The sequence below is a fragment of the Apodemus sylvaticus genome, chromosome 17 (genome assembly GCF_947179515.1).
Source record: "Apodemus sylvaticus chromosome 17, mApoSyl1.1, whole genome shotgun sequence".
Classification (NCBI taxonomy): domain Eukaryota; kingdom Metazoa; phylum Chordata; class Mammalia; order Rodentia; family Muridae; genus Apodemus; species Apodemus sylvaticus.
This window is the reverse complement of record NC_067488.1, coordinates 3,835,710-3,859,928: the sequence shown is the minus strand read 5'-3', so window position 1 is coordinate 3,859,928 and position 24,219 is coordinate 3,835,710. Positions and strand designations below refer to the sequence as shown.

Here is a 24,219-nt window from a genome sequence, read left to right as displayed (position 1 = left end):
ACCCAACACAAATACCCATTCTGATTTGCTCAGATTTGTTAAGCAGAATCACATCTCTAGTTTGTTCCACAGCGTGGGTTCTAAAATTACATCTGTTAAACTGTAAAATTGGCCTTTTTGCTCTTTGCCAAAACCAAGCGTTTATTGGGCCGAGGTAGCAGTAGTGAAATGCTTGTGGTTTGGGCAGTCCTTTGACACAAATGTCAGGACCCCAAGATAGGCCTTTTCTCAAGGTTGGGCATTTAGAAAAAACCGCCCTCAGAGGCTTAAATAAAGTTCCTGCTTGCTAAAAGGAATCGTCCTCCAAAGTCCGGGCAAAAGTGAAGGGAAGCTCTTTCATTAATATATCACTGGGGTGCGGATTAGCAGTCTAGGTCAGTGCCAGCCCCTAGGCTCTCTCGTCTGTCGTCTGTCTAGCTAAAGACTGCCTCTGTCGCTTTTCTCTGCTTTCCTCGGTAGACAGACAGCCTTGGCACTTTAGAGTACAACTTTCCCTTTCACTCACGCAGAGGCTAATTTGGTTTCTTTACTGCGCCCAATTTTTCATTCAACAAGATGATACAGTGTATTTATAGAGTATATTATTTTTCCCCACATGTGAAATATATATGAATTCCTTAATAAGTTCACCACACTGGGCACGATTAATATTTGTAATTTACGGAAGAAACCTTTGTAGGTACTCAGGACTCGTTTTCAAGGTCCCACCTAGAAGAAAAGCCTAGTGTAACTGGCAAAGGGTTCAACTGTGACAAGTTGAATGCGCGTTTGCACACTTTTGAACTCCTTAGGCCACCGTCGCCCGGTCCTCTATCGACTCCTGCGCATGCGTGCTGCTGAAGGCTCTCCGTTTCTCCGAGAACCGGGAAGGACGTTGGTGTAGAGGTGAGAATGGTGGAGAGAGAGGAGATCTTGGGGTTTGACAACTGCGGCTTTCGGCTTCTCGTGGGGCGGCTAACTAGGATGTGTTGTAGTCCCAGCCCAGTGGAGCCGTGGGCCTACCTTCCTCGTGGCCGCGCTTGTCCCCGCCGCGTCCTCAGGAGGCTGCGGGCCTGACGGGCCCGGGAGCTCCGGCGGCCGCGCCGTCTACCCGCGTGCGCGGTCGGGCCTTGGAGGAGCTCTGCGGGGCCCCAGGGCCTCGCTGGTGGCCGCCCCGTCCCGTTTCCCCGAGTATTTTGCCGCGGCCAGCGTGACCTTGGTTGGGTCGTTTGACCTGTGGGGCCTGGGATGCGACCTTGGAGGGGACCCAGGCACCGAGGGACCCCGGTGGTCGGCCTGGGTGGGAGTGGAGCTGGGAAGCTGGAGGGTCCCCGACCTGTCGCGCCTCCCTCACCGGCCCTCGGGGCGCTCGCTGGGCCCCAATCCCAGTCTCGGTGACCTGAGTTCTCGCCGAAGGCTTTTTCTTCTGAAAAGGCAGTGGCTAGGTCGCGTCTGCTTCTCTGTGGAGGGGGACACTGCTGTAGTAGTTTTGGCTCATCGGTTGCTGGTTTTGCCTGTTACCGCCTTGTTGCGGGTAGTGGAACTGCATAGGAGAGGAGCGGCCAAAGAGGAAGCTGCCTACGTTACTGAACCTTTGCAGGAGGAGCCAGTCCACGGTTGTCGATACTAAGATAACGCTGTGCATGTAGAGTTCATTCAGCCACTTACCCTGTTCTAAGGTTTTTTTTTTTTTTCTGCCTTTTTGTTTTACTTGCAAAGGCTACCATGAGTTCCGATGCGCTGTTGCCGAAACCACAGATGCGTGGTCTTCTGGCCAAGCGTCTGCGGGTTCATATTGTCGGCGCATTCACTGTGGCCCTGGGAGTTGCTGCTGCCTATAAGGTATGTGCTTGCTTGTGCTTTAGGTCACAAGCTGTTCCTTTAAAACATTTATTTTTTGAACCTAGCTAAGAGCTTTCTTAAAAAGAAACTCTCTTCAAGATATTTCCTCTTTTACCTCCCATAGGTTTCTACGTGACAGGAACCCATGTAGTTGACCCTGTCTTCAAGCTGTGTATGCTATATCAAAGAACCAGACTGAGTGGGCTAAACACAGAAATTTGCTTTCTCACAGGGTTTTATTTTTGAGATAGTGTCTTGCTATATAACCTGGCTAGACTCATGTGATTCCTGTACCTCCTGAATGCTGGGATCAAAGGTGTGAACCACCATACTCTCGGTTTTTAAGATCAGGGTTAATGACTTCTAAATCCTTTCTCTTTTGTCTTCTTCCTCACATGGCCTTCTATAACTTGATGAATTTCCTCCTAAAAAGTTAGGGCCAATGTCATTTTGATCTTAATGTTATTTCCAGATGTAATTGCATAATGAGGTATTGTAAGGTTCATGCATCTGGGGAGAAGGAAATCCTGCCTTTAACAGGGCAGATAATGCAGGGTATAGAAAAAACAGCTACTCATCTCAGCAGCTTGGAAGGATTGGCAAGAGCAGCATTTTAAAGAGCAGCATTTTAAAACGCTGTGCCTTTGCCAGTCTGAGGGGGTGGTGAGAAGAGTCTCACTATACAGCTTTGGATGACCTAAAACTTGTTATGTAGACCACACACAGAGACTGCAGCTCCACCTGATAGGAAGTGTCTAAAGTGGATTCTTCAGAAATGTTTGTTTTCTCCCTCTGTGCCGAGACTAAAGGTGTATCCTACCATGCCCGGCTCTTCTATAAACTGTAATGCTGTTACTACACCCTCTCTCTTAATTCAGATTATGTTGTTACTTAAGATCTTCTGAGGCCCGGCGGTGGTGGCGCACATCTGCAATCCCAGCACTCTGGGAGGCAGAGGCAGGCGGATGGAGGCCAGCCTGGTCTACAGAGTGAGTTCCAGGCCAGCTAGGGCTACACAGAGAAACCCTGTCTAGAAAAATCCAAATCCAAAAAAAAAAATTTGTTATCATGAATGCTTTTGTAATAAAACTATGAGAAAATTTGGGATATGTATGTATGTATGTATGTATGTATGTATATTGGCCCTGTGCTTTCCTTGCATGTGTGTAAGTCAGGAGAACTTGCAAGAGTTGTCTTCACCATGTGAAGTCCCAGGAACCCATCAAGCTTGTGACAAGCACCTTTCTACTGAGCGACCAGCCTTGCTGGTCCTTAAAGTCTAGACTTAAGAGTGTCCCATTTAAAATATAATATATGCTAATTTAGGTGAGGTTATAAAATTGTGGTGTTTTCATTTCTTGGGATCACTAACAAGTTTCTGTTTCTCTAATTATGTTAATGAAAAATTGTTCTTGTTCTAACAAATAACTCATGGTTGGCCTGCTTAGTATATTATGGTACTCCAGAGAAGCAAACCCAGTATGGTATGTTTGCATGTACACTTAAACATGACTGTTGAAGGAATTATTAAAAAGGTGAGCCCGCCATTTCTCCTGCCGTCAGGCCTCAGCGCCATGTGTTCTCACTGCCGAGCTATTCTCTCCCAGCTAGCTCCCACAGCATCACAGCTGTGTTTTCTTTCTTTTTTTAAAGATTTATTTATTTATTATATGCAAGTACACTGTAGTTGTCTTCATACACCCCAGAAGAGGGCATCAGATCTCATTAGGGATGGTTGTGAGCCACCATGTGGTTGCTGGGATTTGAATTCAGGACCTTCAGAAGAGCAGTCAGTGCTCTTAACCTCAGTGCCATCTCTCCAGCCCACCAGCTGTGTTTTCTTTCTGCCATAAACCCCTTTAATAGGTGGACCCACATTCCAGTAACCAAGTAAATCAAAACTCTTAAAGCTTAATTAACCACTCAGATTTTATGTAAAAATATTTCAATTTACAAGACGCCAATACAGTGATTTAAGAGCTGATTGACAATGATAAAAGCTCTATCCCAATATTTCTAACCTTATAAAAAGGTTATAGAGCTATTTGTGCTAGTGAATGTCATGCAGGTCCATGTCTGATACCATCTCAGTTCTCCTCCCTTCTCCTGTGACCTCTGTCCCCCCAACTCTTAGCTCCACCTCTCTTTTCCTGTCCAATCACAGGCCTTCTACTGTCCTAATGTGATTGGACAGGGAAAATCCTGTAACACATGACCCTCGAGGATGAAAGGCATCAAGATTTATCAAATGACTTGTCTCATGAGTTTATTAGATTGAAAATTCCCCCCCACAAACCATCTAACATTTTTAGAATTGTTCCAGTTCCCTTTCTGTGGCTGTGATTGATAAAAACTGATGAAAAGCACCTTGAGGAACAAAGGATTTACTTAGCTTGCAGGCTACAGTCACAGAGAAGCCGAGGAGGAGTCCTGCTCGCTAGCTTGTTCCCTCAGCTACCTGTAACCTAAGACTGCCTGCCAAGGGCTGGCACTTGCCTGTAGTTGGTTGAGTCCTCCTTCACCAATTAGCAATTAAAGATGCAGTGCAGACATGCCTACAGGTTCCCTCTTCCCAGGTATATCAATGTAAAGCTGACAACCAAGAAACCTGGAAACTTGGTGTTATAATTTATTCTAAGTCTGAGATCTGAGCAAGGGAATGTTGGGATACTAACCAACACAAAAACCTTGGGGGCGAATGTGTTAGCAGTTTTAACTGCTTATCCCAGTGTCCTGGTACATACAAGTCCCAGAGTTGGAAGTCTAGGAGGTTTGGTGTCTGTGGGGAAAAGAAGATGGGTGTCCCTAGCCTAAGAAGAGTGAAAATTTGTCTTGGGCTAACCTTTTGTTTATTTGGATGTCTGGGAAAAAAAAAAGATGAAAAAAAAATCACATTCTGCTTAAGTTGAGCCCAGGATTTCTTCTTTTTCCTTTATTTTTTTATTTTATTTTATTTTTTTAAGTTTTTTGAGACAGGGTTTCTCTGTGTAGCCCTGGTTGTCCTGGAACTCATTCTGTAGACCAGGCTGGCCTTGAACTCAGAAATCTGCCGCCTTTGGCTCCCAAGTGCTGGGATTATAGGCGTGTACCACCACTGCCCAGCCCATGTTACCATTTCTACTGGCAATATTTATTATGGTTTGCTAGAAGGAAAGCTATTTGTTTATTTTGTATTATCTTTAATTTCACATTCTTTGTACCAAACACATACAACTCTGGACAAACAACCCTACCCCAGAATAGGGGTAATCTGTCCCTAGGGAAGTGGGGAGCTTCTTGTTGTATAGTTGCCACAAGACTTCCTTTCATGGTGTCACCCCTCGTCTAGGAAATAGAGAGTTCAGTAAAGACTGAGCACAAGTATGTTGTTAGCTTCTCTTGTTTTTATGTACTTCTGATCATCTGAAGAGCAAGCTCTGTAATGGACTGTGTGACCTTTCAGTTTGGCGTGGCTGAGCCAAGAAAGAAGGCGTATGCAGATTTCTACAGGAATTATGACTCCATGAAAGACTTTGAAGAGATGAGGAAGGCTGGTATCTTTCAGAGTGCGAAGTGATTTCTGAATGCAAAGGTAATGCAGTCATTTTAAGTTATGTCTAAGAGGGGTTTTCATTTCAGATACTCTACATGTCAGATATTTACATTATAGTTCATAACAGTAGCCAAAGTATAGTTAGGAAGTAGCAATGAAATAATGTTATGGTTGGGGGTCATTACCACATGTGGAACTGTATTCATTAGGAAGGTTGGGAACCGCTGCTCTCCTCCGCTCTCCATTTTAAGGTAATTTTGTTTAGAGTGTAATGGCAAGGCCCAGCCTCATTCTTTAGTGTACAGATAATTTGTTGTCCCAAGAATATATTTAAAAAATTGGCCTTCCCCTTTGAATGAAGGACCCTTAGATGTTTTCTCTGTTGCTTCTTGCCTGTCTGTTAAGGTAGTCTCTTGTTAACAAGAAGCTGTTTCATCTAGACTAGTTGGCCAGTGAGCTCCTAAGATCCACATGGTTCTGGTCCTCCAATGCTGGGGTTTTAATGCACTGTCATGCCTGATTTTTTATGTGGGAGCTGGGGATTTGAACTAGTATCCTTGTATAGCAAGCATCCACATTCTGAACCATCACTCATCACACAAGCCTGGTTTGCTTATCATGTCAGTACCACAGTGGTTTCATTATATATGAGTCCTTCATCCCAACCCCCACAGTTCTTTGAGCTATTTGAGGTCCCTTGAGAATCTCTAAATTTTAGAGTGGGTTTTCTTTTTTTTTTTCCTTTGTTTTCCCTTTCAAGACAGGATTTCTCTGTGTAGCCCTGGCTGTCCTGGAACTCACTCTGTAGACCAGGCTGGCCTCAAACTCAGAAATCCGCCTGCCTCTGCCTCCCAAGTGCTGGGATTAAAGGCATGTGCCACCACCGCCTGGCCGGTTTTTCTTTTTCTACAAAAAAATGGTTGGGTTTTTGATAAGGATTACATTAGTCTGTAGATTGCTCTGGAGTGTATAGACATAATATTGGAGTATTGTAATATTTCAGCAGCGCTTTATAGCTATGCTCAGTATTCTATTCATAAGTGTTCTATTAGTTTCAAAGTAATTATAAGTAGAATTGTTTGTATTTTAAGTTTAGTGTTTTGATTTCATGCCCTACAACAAATGTTACCTACAGAATTTACGATTTTTGGGTGTATTTTCTTTTTCTCAACTGATTTTTCTGATTAGGACTTTTAATACTATGTTGAATAGAAGTGGCAAGAATTGGCATCTTTTCTTTTCTGCTGATTCTAAAGGAAAAGCTTTCAGTTTTTCATCAAGTTGCAGGTTAGTAATAGATTCATCTGTAGTTTACTATATTGAGATGTGTCTTTACATTTTAGAAAGTTTATGGTCTAGCAGGACTAGACATTATGGATGGTAGTAATAAAGACTGTTCATCATTCACACAGCCATTATGTTTCTCTCCATAGAATTCTTTGGACTGTGCTCCATAGAACTTCATGCTGACCTGTGTTCCTGAACTATGAAACATGACTATGTGGACTAAGGAGTAGTTCTCTCTCAATAAACAATAATTATATGGACAGTAAGTGTTTGCTTGGTTATTATGGATAATTCAGGGCCTTTAAAAATCTGACCCCTATTGTTCTAATAACTCTAGGTAAATATTATAAAGACAACTTCTGCAGTTATTTGGTCCTGGCTTTGGTGTCCTGGAGTACCTATGAACATCTGTACTTCTGGTCTTGGTGTTCTAATCCTGTCAGTAAAATCAGCCCTTGTAGGAGGCACAGGTACATGTATCACTGAACCTTGAGTTGGAGGGCAGTAGAGTGAGTTCCAGGGCAGCCTGGAATACATGGTGAGATGCTAACTCTTTTACTTTTGGTTGTGAGCCTAGCCTTTAACAGCTGAGCTAGCTATCACTCCAGCCCAAGAGACACCATTCTTTAAAGAGAATCTGTCCTTGGATTTTACTGCCAGTCTTTGGTATTGCTGTTGTCACCAGAAAGAAGAGTTAACTGACTTACCATCAGAAAAATTATTTTTATTAATGAGCCAACAATATGTATAATGAATGGGGATATGTGTCTAATCCAGAAAATACTTCACTAGTATTGAGGAATGTCTGATAGTCACTTAAAACAAATAGCCCGAATGTAGATTTTGTGGTGACGCAGGCATTGAAACCAGGGCCGTGTGCATCCTGGTCAAGAGCTCTAGGATTGCTGTGTATCCAGTGGACAGAATAAAAATGCAAGTTTGATCAGTAGTTCTTACAGTTTAACTTGTGTAAGAAAGACTCAGTGAGTGAGTGAGCTATTAAAAATGGGGTATCAGTGAAAATCTGCAAAGAAAAAACTCACACCACACATTTATCCATGGTCAGTAATTCAGGAATACCTTTTATTTATATAATAATTTCTAGCAATATGTAAAATTACCGTAGGCCATACAAGAATCAGTACATATTTACATTCTTAAAAATAATTATTCTTGAGTTCGACAAAAATGTTCCTTTCCTAAATGTGTAACAGGCCAATTGCAGAGATGATCTTCATATTTGGTTAGAATTGTCCACCAGGGACATGTTTTCCAGGACTAGTGCTGTAGTAGGGATGTGTGCCCAGCAGACTGAGATTGTAGGTCAGTGGCCTTTGAAATTAGTAGCACTGTCTCACTGCCACACTTCAGCTGTGGGGAATAAACTGCAGGCCTGTGCATGAGTGGCATCAGTGGATGATGAGGCCATGAGGCTGACTAACTCCTGAGGATAGCTGGTGACTCCACGTCTTGGATCAAAGCCCTTCAATGTTAAATAATTCTTGGCCGGCACTAGGGATATCTCCATACTTGGTCACATCAATTTAGCAGAGCAACTGTCTGGACTGAAGTCACTGTCAGCCTTAAGGTTGGAGTCTTTAACTCATCCCCAAACAAACTTATAACCAATATGTTCTGTTCTTGTTGGTAGGCACAAATGTTACTTTTTAGCTTAGTAAGACACAAGCTTTCCAAAATATACCTGAGCAGTTAAGTCTGTCTTACTAGAAATCAGTAGAACACAGACTTTGAGGGGAATTTCATTGTTTTTCTGACAAGAATGATACTGTAGTTAAGTGAAAAATTCAAGTGAAACAGCAGAGTTCTAAGTATTACAGAGGTGGTAGAGTTTTATTTCTTGGTCTGTTTTCTAGGGCCTGTCTACATTTTACTATATAGCAGATCATTAACAGATTAAAATTCCAGTGAAAACTTCTGCATGTGGCCTAGAGAAAAATGGTTTTCTGTGTATGGTAAGAACACAACATTTATAGGATTTTGCTGATCATTTGTTCTCCCATTTGGAATTTTCATTTGTTTCTTTGGGGAGAAGGTAAGATGTAAATTCCTACAAAACTAGTAGGTAACTAACTAGTAGGTAACCGACATTGGTAACTAAAGAAGTGCTGGCCTTGTGCGCATGTTGAATATTAGAACTCTGTCTTGCACAGCAAATGTCAAACACCTACCTTAAAGGAGCTCAGGGGAAGCCTTTCCTCAGTGCTTTGTTCTTTACCATGGTAAATTTACTAATGAATACCTGAGCAAAATGTGGGTCAACCAAATAATGGTATGTTTTAACAGTGGCAGGTGGGGGCTCCACAGCTACCACAGAACATGTTGCTTGCATAGAAGAGCAGCTGGGGGCCAGGTGACAAGATGTTTTTGCAATGTAGTCCATGAGCCTGTTAAACTGTTGCTCTGACAGTCTCTCCCGGGCACCATCAATCTGGGTTCCAAAAACAAAGGTTCCGTAATTAGTTGCCATCAGAATTACTTTCCTGGATCTACTTGTCTACTAGTCTCCTAGGTCATCTAGTAAGCCATTCTGTCTAAGCCAGCACTTCTGTGATAAAGCGATTCCAAATGTACTTTTAGCACATACAGTTAGATCTCCATGACACCATCAGGACAACCTTTGAATAAACAGTTCATTTTGCATACAATTTCCATGTTTAAAGTTAACGATTTGATAATACTGTTAACACATTTGTCATTGCCTTTTATCAGGCAGCCCAGGAACAAAGGAGAAAACTACCTCCTCCGCTTAAATGTAGTTAGTATGCGACTCAACATCCCAAAATAAAAAGTTGTTCTGGTTCCCAGAACCTCAATATTTGACAGAAGGCAGAGAAGAGTACATCATGCAAACCAGTGGCTTTGGGCAGAACATTTTTAAGGAACAACCCCCCCCCCCCCCACCACCTTCTTGAACTGTAACATTTTCTGTTTTTATAAATGCTAGGATTTAAAGCCAGAAAAAATAGAAAAACTGGGCAGAGGATAGGGAAATTTTTATGGCAAGGGGAGGATGCAAACTACATTTATAGTTCATAAAAGTCTGGCTCATCTTCAGTGGAGCAAGGAACCGAGATAGATATACTACCTACGTTCTTAAGGCGGCTGTCTGAGGACGCACCATCAAAGGTACTGAGGACATAAATTCTTCAAGTCCACAGCTATCTAGTATGCAGATCAAGCCCAGTGGAGAATGTGCAGTTAGACAGTGGTCTGCAGAATTTAGTAGCTACTGACCTTGTTTGTTTTTTCTGTGTGTGTGTGTGTGTGTTTTAACCAACTAAATACTGGCAAGGCCATTCTGGAAGAATTATAAACATTTTAACAGGGGTGTTTTAGTTCTCAGGGTTGTCGTAATGTAAAGAATTTAAACAGGGCCCAGAAAAAAAATGCAGCTAAAAGTATAAAAAGTTGTACAAGCCTACCAAAAACAGTGGCGGTCCTGCCAGAGGAGTAAGCTAAGGCTTGTGTTTTAGTTTGGGTGTCACAGTTTTCAGTTTGAGAAAGAAAAGGAAACCCTCTTAAGAGGCACAGGCAGAGTGCTGATGATATCATTTGATGGGGCCAGAACTCAGCTGGAGAGCTTTGAATAGACAAAAGGGCTTAATTGCTCCTCCTGAACAGCAGCACAGGAAAGCCAGTGTTGTGAAAGGAACCTGGCCAAGGAATAAATTGACCTCCTGACTCATTTTGAGCCTCTCATAGGGGATTTTAATAATGTGCCAGGCGTATTAAGCAATTATCCCTAAAAAATGACTGCATTTAACCAAGAGAAGCAATAAGTATTTTAAAAAAATACCTAAAACCTGCCATATTTGAATAAGCTCAATGAAGTCATTTACAAATTAATTCCTTCCAAAATCCCAAGGAGCTGTGTCTCTAGCCTCTAATGTGAAAGGGCACATCGCAGAGCTTGAAGTGCTGCTCTTGGTTTTCACACAGAAACCTTCCTGACCAGGCTGTGGGTCTGGATTGTGCTAGGTCTGATCTGAGCAGGACAAGTGGAGAAAACAGTCTCACCATGCCCCCACAGCTCTTCTCTCCTGAGTAGGGGGCTTTGAAAGATGCCCTGCAGCCAGCGTCAGTTTTCTTCATTGGGGTAGGTTAGGAAGGAGTGGTTATGGATTGAAGGTGAGAATACAGTGGAGCAATACTGAGAGTGCAGCACGGACCTTGATGCATCGGGTATCCACTCTGCACAAGACAGAGCTGTGTGAGCTTGATGCATTGGGTATCCACTCTGCACAAGACAGAGCTGTGTGAGCTTGATGCATCGGGTATCCACTCTGCACAAGACAGAGCTGTGTGAGCTTGATGCATCGGGTATCCACTCTGCACAAGACAGCTGTGTGAGCTTGATGCATCGGGTATCCACTCTGCACAAGACAGAGCTGTGTGAGTTTGTACTTGTTTAATGGCTGTCTTGAGAGTCTGCTTTGAGTATCTGCCTCTGAAACAGCCATTCCTTCATCCCTTTATCATCAGGTTTTGAGCTTCCATTTCTTTTTAGCTTGGTGAGTTCATAGCCTCATCTTTCAGCTTCTATAGACTTGTATTATGATAAAAACAACAGGCCTCAGTCCTGTTCCCCTGCTACCCTCAAAGAGAGATGCAAATGAGGATGAGAATTAGACACCAGTAAAAGATGAATGAATCTCATAGCTGGAGATCTGAGGTGTGTCTGTGCCAACTTAGGGGGAAAATGGTCACAGATATTTCTTGGGATTTGGATGTTTCTCTAGGACTAAGAATGTGAAGACAATGCCATTGTCCTTTGCCAAATCCTGTAGCTAGATCACTGCTGTTTTATTGTCAACTGGATCAGAAGATTATAAAGCTAATAAAGTCAGCCTGGACATCTGACCCCTGTTTATTCCCAGAAAGTCATCAACTGAAAACAGCAGTGTAGTATTGGTGCCAAATCCCAGCTTAAAGCCCGACTGATTATGGTCCAAGAAACAAGAGATCTCAGGAGATGTTGTGGTTGGCTGCTTTCCATTTGGTCAGATAATTGTACTCAAATAGTGTGAGGGAGACAGGATCCCATATCAGGACAACGATCATGAAAGAAGAATTGGGCAGGTCCTGTGGGGGGTGGGTAGGGGGTAGTTTTGTAATCTTGGTTGTCACTCTTCAATTCCCAGTAAGGATTACTTCCATCTCATGGAAGAACAATTTTTAAAGAGTCTTTGAAATTAGTACTTAGGGTGCATGGCCTAGGCCATCACCAGGGGGGGTCCACAGGAAGAGAGCAGTTTCCCAGCGGGTGCATCTGTTTACTGGTTGGACTGACTGGGAGGCCAGGGCCACTCACTCCTGACTCCTGAACATGTATTCTATGTAGATATTGCCAGGAGCCATTAGCTAGTGCATCTAGAGTGTGGTCCTCAGGAAGCGCCCCTATTTACAGGACTGGGTCATGCATCATCCCCTTGTGGGGAAAGGGGAACAGGTGCTGAGTATGAAGAAAGAGAGAAGTGTTCATGGAAGTTTCCAGACTCGTGGGTTGGTCTAGGTAAAGGAACAGGGAAGGTTTCGCTCCCTCTACCCTCAGCGTCAGCAGCCTTCTCTACCCCAACACTTGTGGCCACCTGTTGCACAGTTCAAAGGCCCCCTTTGTACAGCGGTTGCAGAGTACTCACTCTTAAGTCTACTGTACCACCATCTTACCCTTAGTCCTCAACCCCAGGACAAATGAGTCATATTTCACACAGAAGCTCTCAGCCTGAGGCTGGGAGTTCCTGTGACTTTAAAGGGTTTTCTCTAAACGGTTCAAAAATATAGGTGGGTGGACCTTTCTACTCCCTTCTAGTCTACCTCATCTCCTTCACAATTCCCCCTGAGTCTCCTGGTCTCCTAGATGTCTAAGCACCAGGGATGAGGCTACATCTCAACTTTCTGAAAGCTAGCCCCAGTCATCCTGATGTTGGAACTGTACCTCCACATCACAGGCTACTCTTGGTTGCTTGAGCTGCACAGTGAGCAGGTTGTTTTGCTTGGTGTCCTGTGCACAGTCGATCTCTGTGATGGGGAAGGCTTGTTGTTGTGTGTCCTCACTGATGCTTACGACAAAGAGCACTTCTGATGTTAGCAGCAAGCACCCTTCGTGCTCCTGGCCTGAGCCCCTCACCAGAACCACATCCAGGGCCATGTGGACTTCTGGTCTACCCAAAGACTGAAGCATTTTCCTATTTAAAAGAAAGAAACTGAGGTCAAGAGCAAGCCAGAAAGACAGAACAGCTTTCACTGTTTATCAATGATTGGCGTATGTTCTCCCTCCCCCCAACAAAACCAACAAAACCAACCATTCCCCCAGGACAAAGTGGACTGTTAACTATAGCTTAATTAAAGTAGTTCTGTATTAGCTATAATTGGCTTAAAAAATACTGCCAATTTTCAAGTTGTTTCTGGTCAAGTTGATTCTTGCTTCTGGAGAGGAAAGTTCCTATGCTTCATTTAGCTATATTCTTCCCATGAGAAAAGACACCCTCAGAACTCTGGTTCCATAGTGGATCTTGATTTTGATCCTTGTTGCAGGCCCAGACTTAAACAGTGTGTATCCTTAAGACCAAGTAGAGGAGATGATTTTGTTTGGTCTTCCTTGTTGCCCAAGCTGGCCTTGAACTGACAATCTGCCTCAGCCTTTTTTTTTTTGTTTGTTTGTTATTTTTTTTTTTTTTTTGGTTTGTTTTTGTTTTTCGAGACAGGGTTTCTCTGTATAGTCCTGGCTGTCCTGGAACTCACTCTGTAGACCAGGCTGGCCTCAAACTCAGAAATCCGCCTGCCTCTGCCTCCCAAGTGCTAGGATTAAAGGTGTGCGCCACCATCGCCGGCTGCCTCAGCCTCTTAAGTGGTTCCACCACAACCAGCCCACAGAGCAGAGTTCTCTATCCAGATTTAACCTGGAATGAGCAGCCTTTCCCCGGAACTGCTCAAGACACCAGTGTCATAAACAGCTGTTCCTTTGGTCTCCCCTGGACACATGTCCAAAGCCAGGGTCTATCAGCAAACAGTGTCAATGTAAACTGAGCAAGTGGCTCACGGGTGTTACCAGACATATTTGACGTGGCTGTTTGGAGCCTGGGCAGCATACAGATGTGTTGGTTGGCACCGTTGTTTGGGAAGCTGAGAAAGTCCAGCTCCATGTAAAATACCTGTGGGGAGAAGCAAAAGAAGTGCACGCACTACTTATTTTCTGGCAAGCAGTTCTATGCTACAGCCATGCTGCCTTACAGCTATCCATAAGGCGACAGATTCAAAATGAGGATAGTCTTTGGATGTTGGTGTACAGGCAGCCATTAAACACTGCAGCTCTGCTCATCCTGCCTTCGATATACTTAACACTTAGAGCAGGGGTTCTGAGCCTGCGGGTCCCACAACCCTCTCACAGAACTCGCCTAAGGCCACTGGAAAACACATACTTACATTACAACTCATAGCAGTAGCAAAATTACAGTTATGAAGTAGCAACAAATATAATTTTATGGTTGGGGGTCACCACAGACAGGAGGAACTGTATTATTAAAGGGTCACAGCGTAGAGAAGGTTGAGAACCATTGAGTTAGAGGAAGCAATGATCTTGAGAGAACCAGTCATGAATAGTATCTTACATGTTATTTCAAACTTAGTTGTTTTCAAAGTATTACTTGAATTTGCTGCTTAATACAATATTTCTATTTCTGAGTGGCTAAAAAACAAAAAGCCAGCTACATACAAAGGCACATGATTTGTCAAGATATAGTATTTAAATTTAAATGACTTAATGCAGCTGTTAAACAAGGTTCTGAATACACTTGTGAGTGCTCTTGGTACCTGTGGTTTACTGCACACACACTCACTCTCTCTCTGCGGCAGTGCCATGGGAGGGCACCCAGCCACCACACAGCCCCCAGGGACTTGGGAGCCAGGGACGGACAGCATGTGCACTCTCCAAGGGCTGTAAAGGTTATAAATGAGGCATAGTCATTAGGCTAAGAGTTAGTGGTTTGTAAAACCTTCAGTGTGGTAATAAAAGTTTTACAAGAGTGATGAAAACCAAAAAGGCCACGTGAAGCTCTGCTCTGAGATGCTCTTACATAAGCTGAGTTCCTAAGCCCTGGGAACATACTAAGAGACAATGGCAATTTTAAAACCCAAGCAACTTAGGAAGTTGAGTTTTACTCCATTCGAGTTTGCAAAAAGAGAACACTTTTTCTTAATAAACAAGGGAGAGTTTAACTTTTCCACCTGAGTCCTAGTAGTCTGTATTTTTGGTTTCCCTGTGAACCCCCCATCCACGGAAGGTGGGAGTGGGGAGGTGAGCAGCAGCGTGGCTGTCAGTGTGAGGCTCTCGAAGCCCTGTGCCCTGGTCGTGTGCCCTGACAAGGCTCCTGTCAGGACTGAGGAGCGCGAGGCCTGCAATGAGACGGCAGTCGGTTGCCTGGCCAGATGTAGTGAATATGCTGTCTGACGAGTGGGTGGCCTTCCTGTGATCTGAATGCCAGCTAGCTTGCCTGTTGCCTGGATACCATCAAGGTTTAAGTAGAAAGGTAATTGTATTCACATGTTTACTGTAAGGTACTTTAACGTGCTCTGCCGGGAGTGCAGAGAGAAAGCAGGGAGGACACAGATACACTGGGGATGTCCTGACACTGCAGCAGGGAGGACACAGATACACTGGGGATGTCCTGACACTGCAGCAGGGAGGACACAGATACACTGGGGATGTCCTGACACTGCAGCAGGGAGGACACAGATACACTGGGGATGTCCTGACACTGCAGCAGGGAGGACACAGATACACTGGGGATGTCCTGACACTGCAGCAGGGAGGACACAGATACACTGGGGATGTCCTGACACTGCAGCAGGCCCCAGGCCTCCCAGCATCTGCTTGGGAAAGGATCTTAGCTGCACACCATGTGTCTTTTTGCTCCCATTGGCCAGGAGACTCAGAACTGGAAAGTGCAGCGGATTCCGAAGATCAGTGTGCATGCCTTCTCCTTGTCTCCACAGACAGCAGAAGCAGATGTCCTGACCTAGGAACTGTGTCTGCCCCTAACTTATCACAGAAAAAAAAATTATCCTTTTCTCTGTTGCTGTACTGTTTGGAATTTCTAACTTGTTATTTTTTATTAAAATCTATTAATTGCACTGTAAAAATTTGGCATGGAGTATTTGAAATTACTCATCGGTGTTATTGATTGGCAGTAGTCATACTCTGTAAGTAAACACTGGGATACAGAAGTGAGCTATTTATTCATTTGCTGTCTCACCTCGTGCCCACGTGAAAGGCTAGAGACATTCAGAGGACCCACGTAGCAGTGCACATTAATGAGTTGGCCTGATTGTTTTTTTAAGCCTACTCACCGTAGCCAGTCTGTGACACAAGTTCTGCAGCTCCCCCGATGGGTTTTGTGAGTACCCCCATGATTCCTTTCCCCACGCCTGAGATGACACCTTTGGCCTTATGTCCTGCTGAAGCCTGGGTCTCAGATGTCTTCTGGAAGTTCTGCATTGGCTGATCAACTATACCAGCAATTGCACCTGAAATAACACAAGCTTTCAGTGAGGCCTGAGCTTAAAGACTCTTAGGTAAACCTCAGTCTGGAGCTCAGTTTACCCTAGGATGAGAATTATTCTCTGCCCTCATCAGATGGTCTTGTATTATCTAAGTACGCTGAGGGACATTTGCACTAGATGGTTCTTCATTAACAATGCTTAATTGAGTTTGGTTCACAAGCTAGGACTTAGAAGCTTGAGACTATTCCAGAGTGTTAACCATGCGCTCTTCTGCAGAAGGAAGGGCACCATTTCGGGAGAAAGCACTGTCATGAAAGCCTGCACAGCCTAATAAAATTGACTGTGAGGGAGTGTGGAGACGGGTGCCTGTGGAGGCCAGGGTCTTCCTCTAGTGCTTTCTGCCTTATTTCCTTGAGACAAAGAGTTCCACAGACTCTGAAGCTTGTGGTTTTGTCTAGGGTGGTTGGCCAATGAGTGCCCAGGATCTAGCTGCCTGTCTCTCCCTTTGATAGGTTATAGTTAGTAGTTATGCCCTGCTATTTTACAGGGCATATTGGAGATTGGGGATTTCAACTAAGGTCCTCAGGACTCCATAGCAGGCACTCCTGTTCATTGACCTGGTTCTATTTTCCTGACCTTTATTTTCTAATAGTTAAATATTATCACTGCTAATATTTAGTAAAAGTAATTATTGACAGATTCTTTTTGTTACGGCTTACCTATCAAGTGCTAATGAACTGAGCACTGTACAAAGGCCTCCACCTATGTGAGGTCATTCAATCCTTACAATCCTATGAGTGAGGCCAGCCAGAGCAGAGCGGTGGAGGGATCCCCCAAGGGTGCACACCTACTGAGTGGCCGGGCCTTGACCTGAGCCCAAGGAGTCAGTTGCCTACCCAGTTTATCAAACAGGCTCCTTGCCAATATTGGAAACAGTTTATTTCTGACGTCAGCTGAGGCTTGGCTCTACTCTTGACCTCAGCACAGCCATCACTGCTCCTCACAAAGCAGCTCTCCCATGGGAGCCTCCCGTTTCCAACTGCTGAAGGCAGGCACAAGTGAGAGGTGTCCCCCTGCCGCCCATTCCCACAGGTCCTCTCACTTCAGGGGTTAATGAGAAGGTCAGGAAAGGGCTCTCAGGTCCTGACTTTGTTGTTGTTCCCAGAAGTGGTACAGACCTGAGATGCTGTGCAGGCCATGCTGCTGGGTGTCTACCAGTGCAGCCTGCACAGCGCTTGGGATGCTTTTCTTGTCGGAGCAGATAATCAAACCAGGAAGCAATTAAACCTGAATCTGTCAATCTTCAAGTCCCAAATAACCAAAACTCCAACTGCTGGTAGCAGGTTTGATGTCCAAGGGCCTCCTCCAGGGTACCCCCCCTTTTGCTCCTGATCTATTATAAGCCTGATCTGTTGGGATTCTGAAAGCACCAGGTGCTCCCCTCTTCCCAGGGTGAAAGAGAGAGGTGGGACTCTGTTCAACCTCATCAGTTCAATTGGGCAGCAGTAGGTGGAAAAGCCAGGGCTTAGGGGACGGTGGCAGAGCTGGGACATGGAGGTGGCCACCTTTTCCCACTAGGCTCTAGAGCAGAAGCACGTGTAGCAATTTGGGGAAGTGAGGTAGATTCTGGCACGTGTAAGCAAAGCCAGCGCCAATTCTGCAGGCCCCAGTTTCCAAACACGAAATTAAAGCTCATGCAGAAGCCCCGGCGGCCTCACAGACGTGGAGCCACATGGCTTCAACAGCCACAGAAGTCTTGGGACTTTCAAGTGCTTCACAACACTCATGTCCCCAACAGGCCAAACAGGGGGCACCTTTAGGGGAAACACATTGTCCTGCTCTTGGAACTCTTGGGTGTTTACTCTCTTGTTCTGATTGTCTCTAGGCCGGGGCATGAGAGCAGGCGGTAGCACGGCCAGGTTCTTGCTAGGTAGCCACTAAGATTTAACACCCATGCTGTTAATATGGAGAATAAAAGGAGGTGAAAGTGCTTGGTCAACCAAAGACTTGCTGTAAATACACTCACATTAACGGAGTGCTTATCTAAAGAGAAATCTGAGCAGCTAGAGCTGCAGTCCTCACTGTGGGCTTCAATTATATAACAACCTCAGTACGGCACTGAGTTACATATGGCAATTTTAAATACTTCCTGGGGACCAATTTGACATGGTGACATTGAAACTTGCTTGTTTCTCTTCCTCCTGGCGCACATCTGGTACTCTGGGACCAGGCCTTACAGGACAGCTTGTGTATTCTGTGACACAGATAAGCTCGTGAACTCTCGGAGGAAAGGAAATCACTTCACCCAAGCTGGAGCCACTCACTGTAAACTCTGAAAAGTCCAGAAATGTTGGCAGCTCTGGAGGGAGTAGGTATTAGTCTAGATTGGATCCTGGGGGCCCAAGATGGCCAGGATTAGGGCCCGGGCACAGGAGTAGTGAGGACATAAAAAGCATCCTCAGAACCCGCCACTTTCTGAACATGACAAGAGGCAGACAGCACATGAAACTATTTGAGGCCCTCTGCCCAGTGGAGGTTGGTTAGTGAGAGAACACGAAAGCTTTCTGCTGGAGGAAGCGACCAGTGGCCAGAGCTTCTCCTTGTGGGAAGAGTATGGAATCTTAGGGCCAAAAGGGAGTCAGTATGGTGGCGGCCTGTGACAGTCAACTCAGAGCTCTTGGACAGGTTAAGGAAGCACTCATTCCCAAAGCAAAGAGCATTTAAGGCAACAGTTCTTGGCTTAAAACAACCCAAAGTCCCCAAATAACAAGCTTGTGGCCCCCAAGATTACTTTATTGTCACTCTGTCTGGACATAGTAGTGGCGATGGACTAAACTTCCCCAAGAGCATGCCTGTGGTTGCTCAAATACTACTCTGAGTCAGGACAATATTTACAGTCCCTAGGATTGCAGAATTTGGCACCAAGTTGTTTCAACTCCATATGTGCCCTGTGGCTCTACCTGCTCATCGTTTCTAATAACTGGATTACCACCTCCAGCTTATAAACAAATCCAGGATTAAAGCAGTTAAACACTTCCCTAAGGTCACAAAGAAAGGGCTTGGATAACCTAGCCTGGAGTCCAGGGCCCCGAGGGACGCAGTCTACCCACTGCCACACCATCCTCCCAAAAGGAGTCCATGGTCTCTGGGGGACTGCTGGTTTACCCAGCGCCCATCAGGGTCACTGGCCTCCCACTTTCCACACATTATCAAATGACAAGCCCCACACTACAAACTGTCAGTGCTTAACTAACCTCTGGTCTGCACTTGTAACCCTGCAAGGCCCCTCCTCCAGCCTCCTGTGCTGCTGCTGAGGCCCTGCAGGAGGGCAGCACAGAGGGAGGAGGAGGCCTTGCAGGCCCAGCGCTCCCACCCTGGGCTCTACACCTCCATGCTCACTTTGATCTCCACACTGGACACTCCCTCAGATTTGACAAAGGCAGGATGCCAAGCAGTATAGTTTTAAATTCCTTTGCAAGCAAATAAACAAAAAACACCCTTGAAAAATCCTGCTCTGCAAATTTCTAACTCTGAAGTTTTCTTTTTATAGATTTTTTTCCAAAGCAACTTATTTTCAAACCCTTGCTCGTTTGAAATACCCACGGCAATCTTCTCCTCTAACTGTACCGTCGGGCTGCTTGACAAACAATAATTGCTTGGAGATGGGCTGATCCGAAATAAATAAATGCACGGGAGGAAGCTGGCTCCTGAGCACATTTACACAGCACGTGCCCTGCTCAAGTGCTGCTCACTGAGAAGCAAGCGTCCTTGGTCAGGGAAGGAGGTGCTTTGCCAAGGCTGCTGGTAACTCACTTCTAACAGTGTTTAGAGGTGTCCTGTGCAAATGTCCTTTGCTTTGGAGATTGTATATCAAAACCCACATTAAGTAGGGAAGATGAAGCACAGGTATTGTGTCTGGTAGTCTCGCCCCCAGGCAGTCTAGATAGCCCTGTTAAGGAGCACCACAACTCTGCAGAACAACTGGTCCTGCCTAGTGCTCCTCAGATGCTCTGCACAGCACAGCAAGGGACTGTTCCTTCACAGCTCAATTCTACTTATGAAAGGTCAGGAACTGCACAACCATTCCCATGGGAGGCCATGTGGCCATTCCTGGTGGAGCTTCCAAAGCTGAGAGCACAGAGACAGGAGTGTCCAGTTCCTCACCGAGCAGGCTGATGCCCAGCCTGGACAGACCCTGCCGCAGTCCTTCACCCAGGTTCTCAGGGAGCTGCCGCCGCCACTCTTCCTGCCGGTTGTAGTGCTCCTCGTCCAGTGACAGTCGGTCCATGTTTCGGGCCAGGCTGGTGGCCAAGTTGGTGATGGACGTCAAGGTACCTGAGGGCACAAGAGCATGGGTTGGTTCCCTTGTCACAGGTGGGTGGACTTCAGGTGGCAGTCCTGGAGGTTTGTAGGGTGGGGTGAGGAGCACTTGAGTGGGGAGCGGCAATCGGCAGTCTTCCCTCCCCAGTCATTTGAAGCAAGAAACACAACATTTGACAGGGGAGTGCTGGCGCGCTCCAGTGGGCAGAGGATATCTTTATGTGGCTAAGACCTTTGCACCTGGCTAATAATTTCTCAAGACTTGGGGGAAATACTTTTGAAGTCCTCTATGGATCCAGTTTTAAGAGGTTACTGCTAACTCCATTCCTAGCCTACCTGTATTTCTGAGCTTGTTTTACAGGTTATGGTTAAGGTGATATTCCTTAGTCCTAGGTAGATTGTCAAGAAACGTTTCTATTTTAGGTCTAAAATTCTTGTCTTTTGTGTGAATTCAGTGTCCCCTCTTCCTCCTCTGGTCTTGTATACAAGCTTATATCAGCTTTGAACTTGTGATCTTCCTCAGCAAGCATCACCACACCTGGTCATGACTTCTCTCTTAATAAAGGGAGAAACTACACTCTATCCCTTGACATTCTGAGGGGAAAAAAACAAAACAAAACTATTTGCTATAGAAGATTTATGTAGTTTTGATAATTAGGACATTGACTGATGGAAAAGCCAACAGTGGAACCCTGGCAATGAATGATTCTGTTTGGTTTTCTTAAAAAAGACAACTTCAACCACATGCTCCAACAGCCCCAACCACGTGCTCCAACAGCCCCAACCACATGCTCCAACAATCCCAACCAGGCGCTCCAACAGTTCCAACCAGGCGCTCCAACAGTCCCAACCACGCGCTCCAACAGTCCCAACCACGTGCTCCAACAGTCCCAACCACGTGCTCCAACAGTCCCAACCACGTGCTCCAACAGTCCCAACCACGCGCTCCAACAGTCCCAACCACGTGCTCCAACAGTCCCAACCACGTGCTCCAACAGTCCCAACCACGTGCTCCAACAGTCCCAACCACGCGCTCCAACAGTCCCAACCACGTGCTCCAACAGCCCCAACCACCCCAGGACATATAGATCTGAGCAGCGAAGCTGGAGGACACTGATAGAGAAGAAATGGCAGGTGCCACTACTGAAGCTACCACTATTACCTGTGGCCAGAACACACACAGAGACACACTCAGATATATGAACACACACACACACACACACACACACACACACACGCCTCAGGTTTTGTTAAGATGGGCGAAGCAATCAGGATGCTAAGGGAGCTGCGCTCCTGCTTGGCAGGTGCTTGTTGTCCTATTGATAAAGCAGAAGGCAGAGAACATCAGCGACAGAACGTTAGCAGGCCCAGGCAGGGCTGGGGGCCTAGCAGGCCCACATCTGTGCTTCTGGTCCGCTCCCGGGCCTCCCGGCATCTGGGGCTGGGGGAGGCTCCCTTTCATGGTCCATGGAATTTGTTTTTATTGCTCTGGCTGCTCTCTGGCCAATCCCCCACCAGGAGCCCCCTCCTCTCCATGGATCATGGAGTCTCACATTTCAAGCCTAAGTCTTCTTTTGAGGCCTTCTAGAGACTTCCGTAACCTGCCCACTCATAACAGAGTTATGGTATTGTCTACAGTAAAATGCCTTTTATGGGCAAGAAGGCCTTTGCCCTGTTTTCTCTGCCTCCTGCTGAGAAGAAAAGGGGACTCAGATGGCCCTTGTTAGCTTCCTAGTCACTGCCAACCTGACCAAAATATCGAGCAAACACTGGATGAAATGAAAACATTCTCCTGGTAAAAAGCAGTTTAGCCTCCATGCCTGATGAGCTGTCTGGACCACAAGATGGCACTGTGGATGTAGGGAGTGGGAGAGAAGTCGGCTTCTCCACACACTGTATCCATGTCCTTAGACAGTTTTGACAACTGTATCTGCATCTTAGAAATATGATGACAACTGGTGTAGGAGTTCTGACGCTTAGCAGAAGTCACAAACACCGTCAATATTTCTATTATTTATTGTATAGAATAACAGTTGAGCCAGTTCGTGTTTTCTCAATGATAGGTTTAAAATCCCAAGTTTCTGAAACATTTTACACACTACAAGCAAGCAGTGATTTGTTTAAAACAGGAGCTTTGTTTCTGCTCCCATCCCAGCATCTCACAACAAGCAAATGTAAGAAGCAGTCAGGATGCTAAGTAAGCAGAGTGTCACTTTAGCATCACCTGAACAACAAGGGCAGCCGGAGGCCAGGGGAGCAAACTGAAAAGTGTGAACACTTGAACACAAGACAAGGACTGGCAGGATGGGCACCCGGTACCTTTGGAAACGTGCTTGACGAACGATGTGGTCCCTCTGGAGACTCCGCTCACGAAGGCTCCTGGGCCTCGGGTCAAGCCCTCATATGGAAGCCTGAAGAAGTCTGAGATCCCATTCCCAATGCTTCTCACTAAGCTGGCAGGGCTGCCGAGGATTTCCAGAGACCCCACCACCCAGCCTGCAACACAAAGGGAAGGGGTTACTGGAGACCTTGAGATCAGCGCTTTCAACGTTGGCGAAAGTGGCCTGTCTTCCCTAAAACTCCTTTTTCACACTAGAACGAAGGGTGTCATAAGCTTCTTTGGAGCAAAATATGGGAAATAACTCATTCTCTGTGAATTCATAAATGGTGAACTTTCATACTTTATAAATCACAGTGATCCTCTGGCGGCTGTGCAAATGGCTTTAATATGACTTCTGTGCCCAAGCCTCCTGTAAAGGGAACCATGTGCAGAGAACACCTCCAGCTCAGTCAGGCACTCTGGGCTGCAGGTGCTCAGACTGACAAGTTCTCCGGACCTGCCAGGGCAGCAGCAGCAGCAGCAGCAGCAGCAGCAGCAGCTGCAACGGAGCAGGAGCGGCCTGGTGGGGAGGAGCCAGATGCTAAGTAGGGAGATGCAAAGGGAACACTGAAGAGGCTCTTTTAATCTTCCCGATCCTATCCAGCTGAGTACTTCTCTTAGAGTGGAGCCAAACAAATGTCTCCCCTCCAATCCTGGCTTCCTGTGTAAACAGCAGTGACAGGCGCACACTGACTAGGTTAGTGAGAGGGAAGTGCCCCCCACCCCCACTGATGTCCCAGGAGGGTGGCTTTGGGTCTGCTTTCCTATTTAAACTCTGGCTTGCCAGGAGCTGGCCTGCTCAGGGCTTTGCTCATAGCCTCCTGCCTTTTCCCTTCCGCCTGGGGTGGGGCCTGAGGGCTGTAAGCCCAAAGGACCCCAGGGGCAGGCAAAGACCAGAGCAGGGGGAGGAGGAATGGGAAAAAGCAACTTCCTTCAGGAATCTAACCCAGTACTGCGGCCTTTTTATTGGGAAGGCTGTGAAGAGAGGCCCAGGATGGGAACTGTTCCCTCCCTCAACAGCAAGTCTCTGTGACAGATCCTCAGTTAAGTCACCAACCCAAGAGGATTGCCAAGTCCCTAGGTCACTATCAAGGCAGAGAGGAGGGGACTGGCATAAATGTTGAGCCCCTTTCTGGAACATTAGGATGACGACATGGGTTCAGTCATTAGGACTGACAACTGAAGAGCCACGTGGGGCCAAGGCACTGCTCACAGAATCCCCCAAGCACAAGGCCAACAGTGCCATGGCTACCCTGAAAATGTGCCCGGCCACTGAGCTCCTGGGGTCAGAGCTGTAGACATAGCGGGCAATGACTATCCGACTTGGTGTGTGTCTGCAGTAGCTCTACCGGCAGGAAGC

The 24,219-nt window shown here is 45.9% G+C and overlaps 2 protein-coding genes across 4 annotated transcripts in view; one reads left to right on the top strand and one right to left on the bottom strand.

Moving 5' to 3' along the window:
* The first annotated feature begins 782 nt into the window (after positions 1–782).
* On the top strand, positions 783–6,906 carry LOC127667922 (cytochrome c oxidase subunit 6C-2). The gene is made up of 4 exons (XM_052161323.1): positions 783–885; positions 1,699–1,821; positions 5,264–5,392; positions 6,787–6,906. The coding sequence occupies exons 2-3, from the start codon at positions 1,705–1,707 to the stop codon at positions 5,375–5,377; spliced, it is 231 nt and encodes a 76-aa protein (XP_052017283.1). The 5' UTR covers positions 783–885; positions 1,699–1,704; the 3' UTR covers positions 5,378–5,392; positions 6,787–6,906.
* A 796-nt stretch (positions 6,907–7,702) lies between these two features.
* Vps13b (vacuolar protein sorting 13 homolog B) overlaps positions 7,703–24,219 on the bottom strand; it is a 564,131-nt gene continuing 547,614 nt past the window's right edge. For all 3 annotated transcript variants that reach the window (XM_052160919.1, XM_052160921.1, XM_052160920.1), the window contains 6 exons: positions 22,799–22,975; positions 20,324–20,494; positions 16,007–16,183; positions 13,710–13,812; positions 12,597–12,846; positions 7,703–9,089 (listed from right to left, as the gene is read on the bottom strand). In XM_052160919.1, coding sequence (XP_052016879.1) covers positions 8,841–9,089; positions 12,597–12,846; positions 13,710–13,812; positions 16,007–16,183; positions 20,324–20,494; positions 22,799–22,975 — 1,127 coding nt within the window. In that variant the 3' untranslated portion in view covers positions 7,703–8,840. The remainder of the gene's footprint in view (positions 9,090–12,596; positions 12,847–13,709; positions 13,813–16,006; positions 16,184–20,323; positions 20,495–22,798; positions 22,976–24,219) is intronic.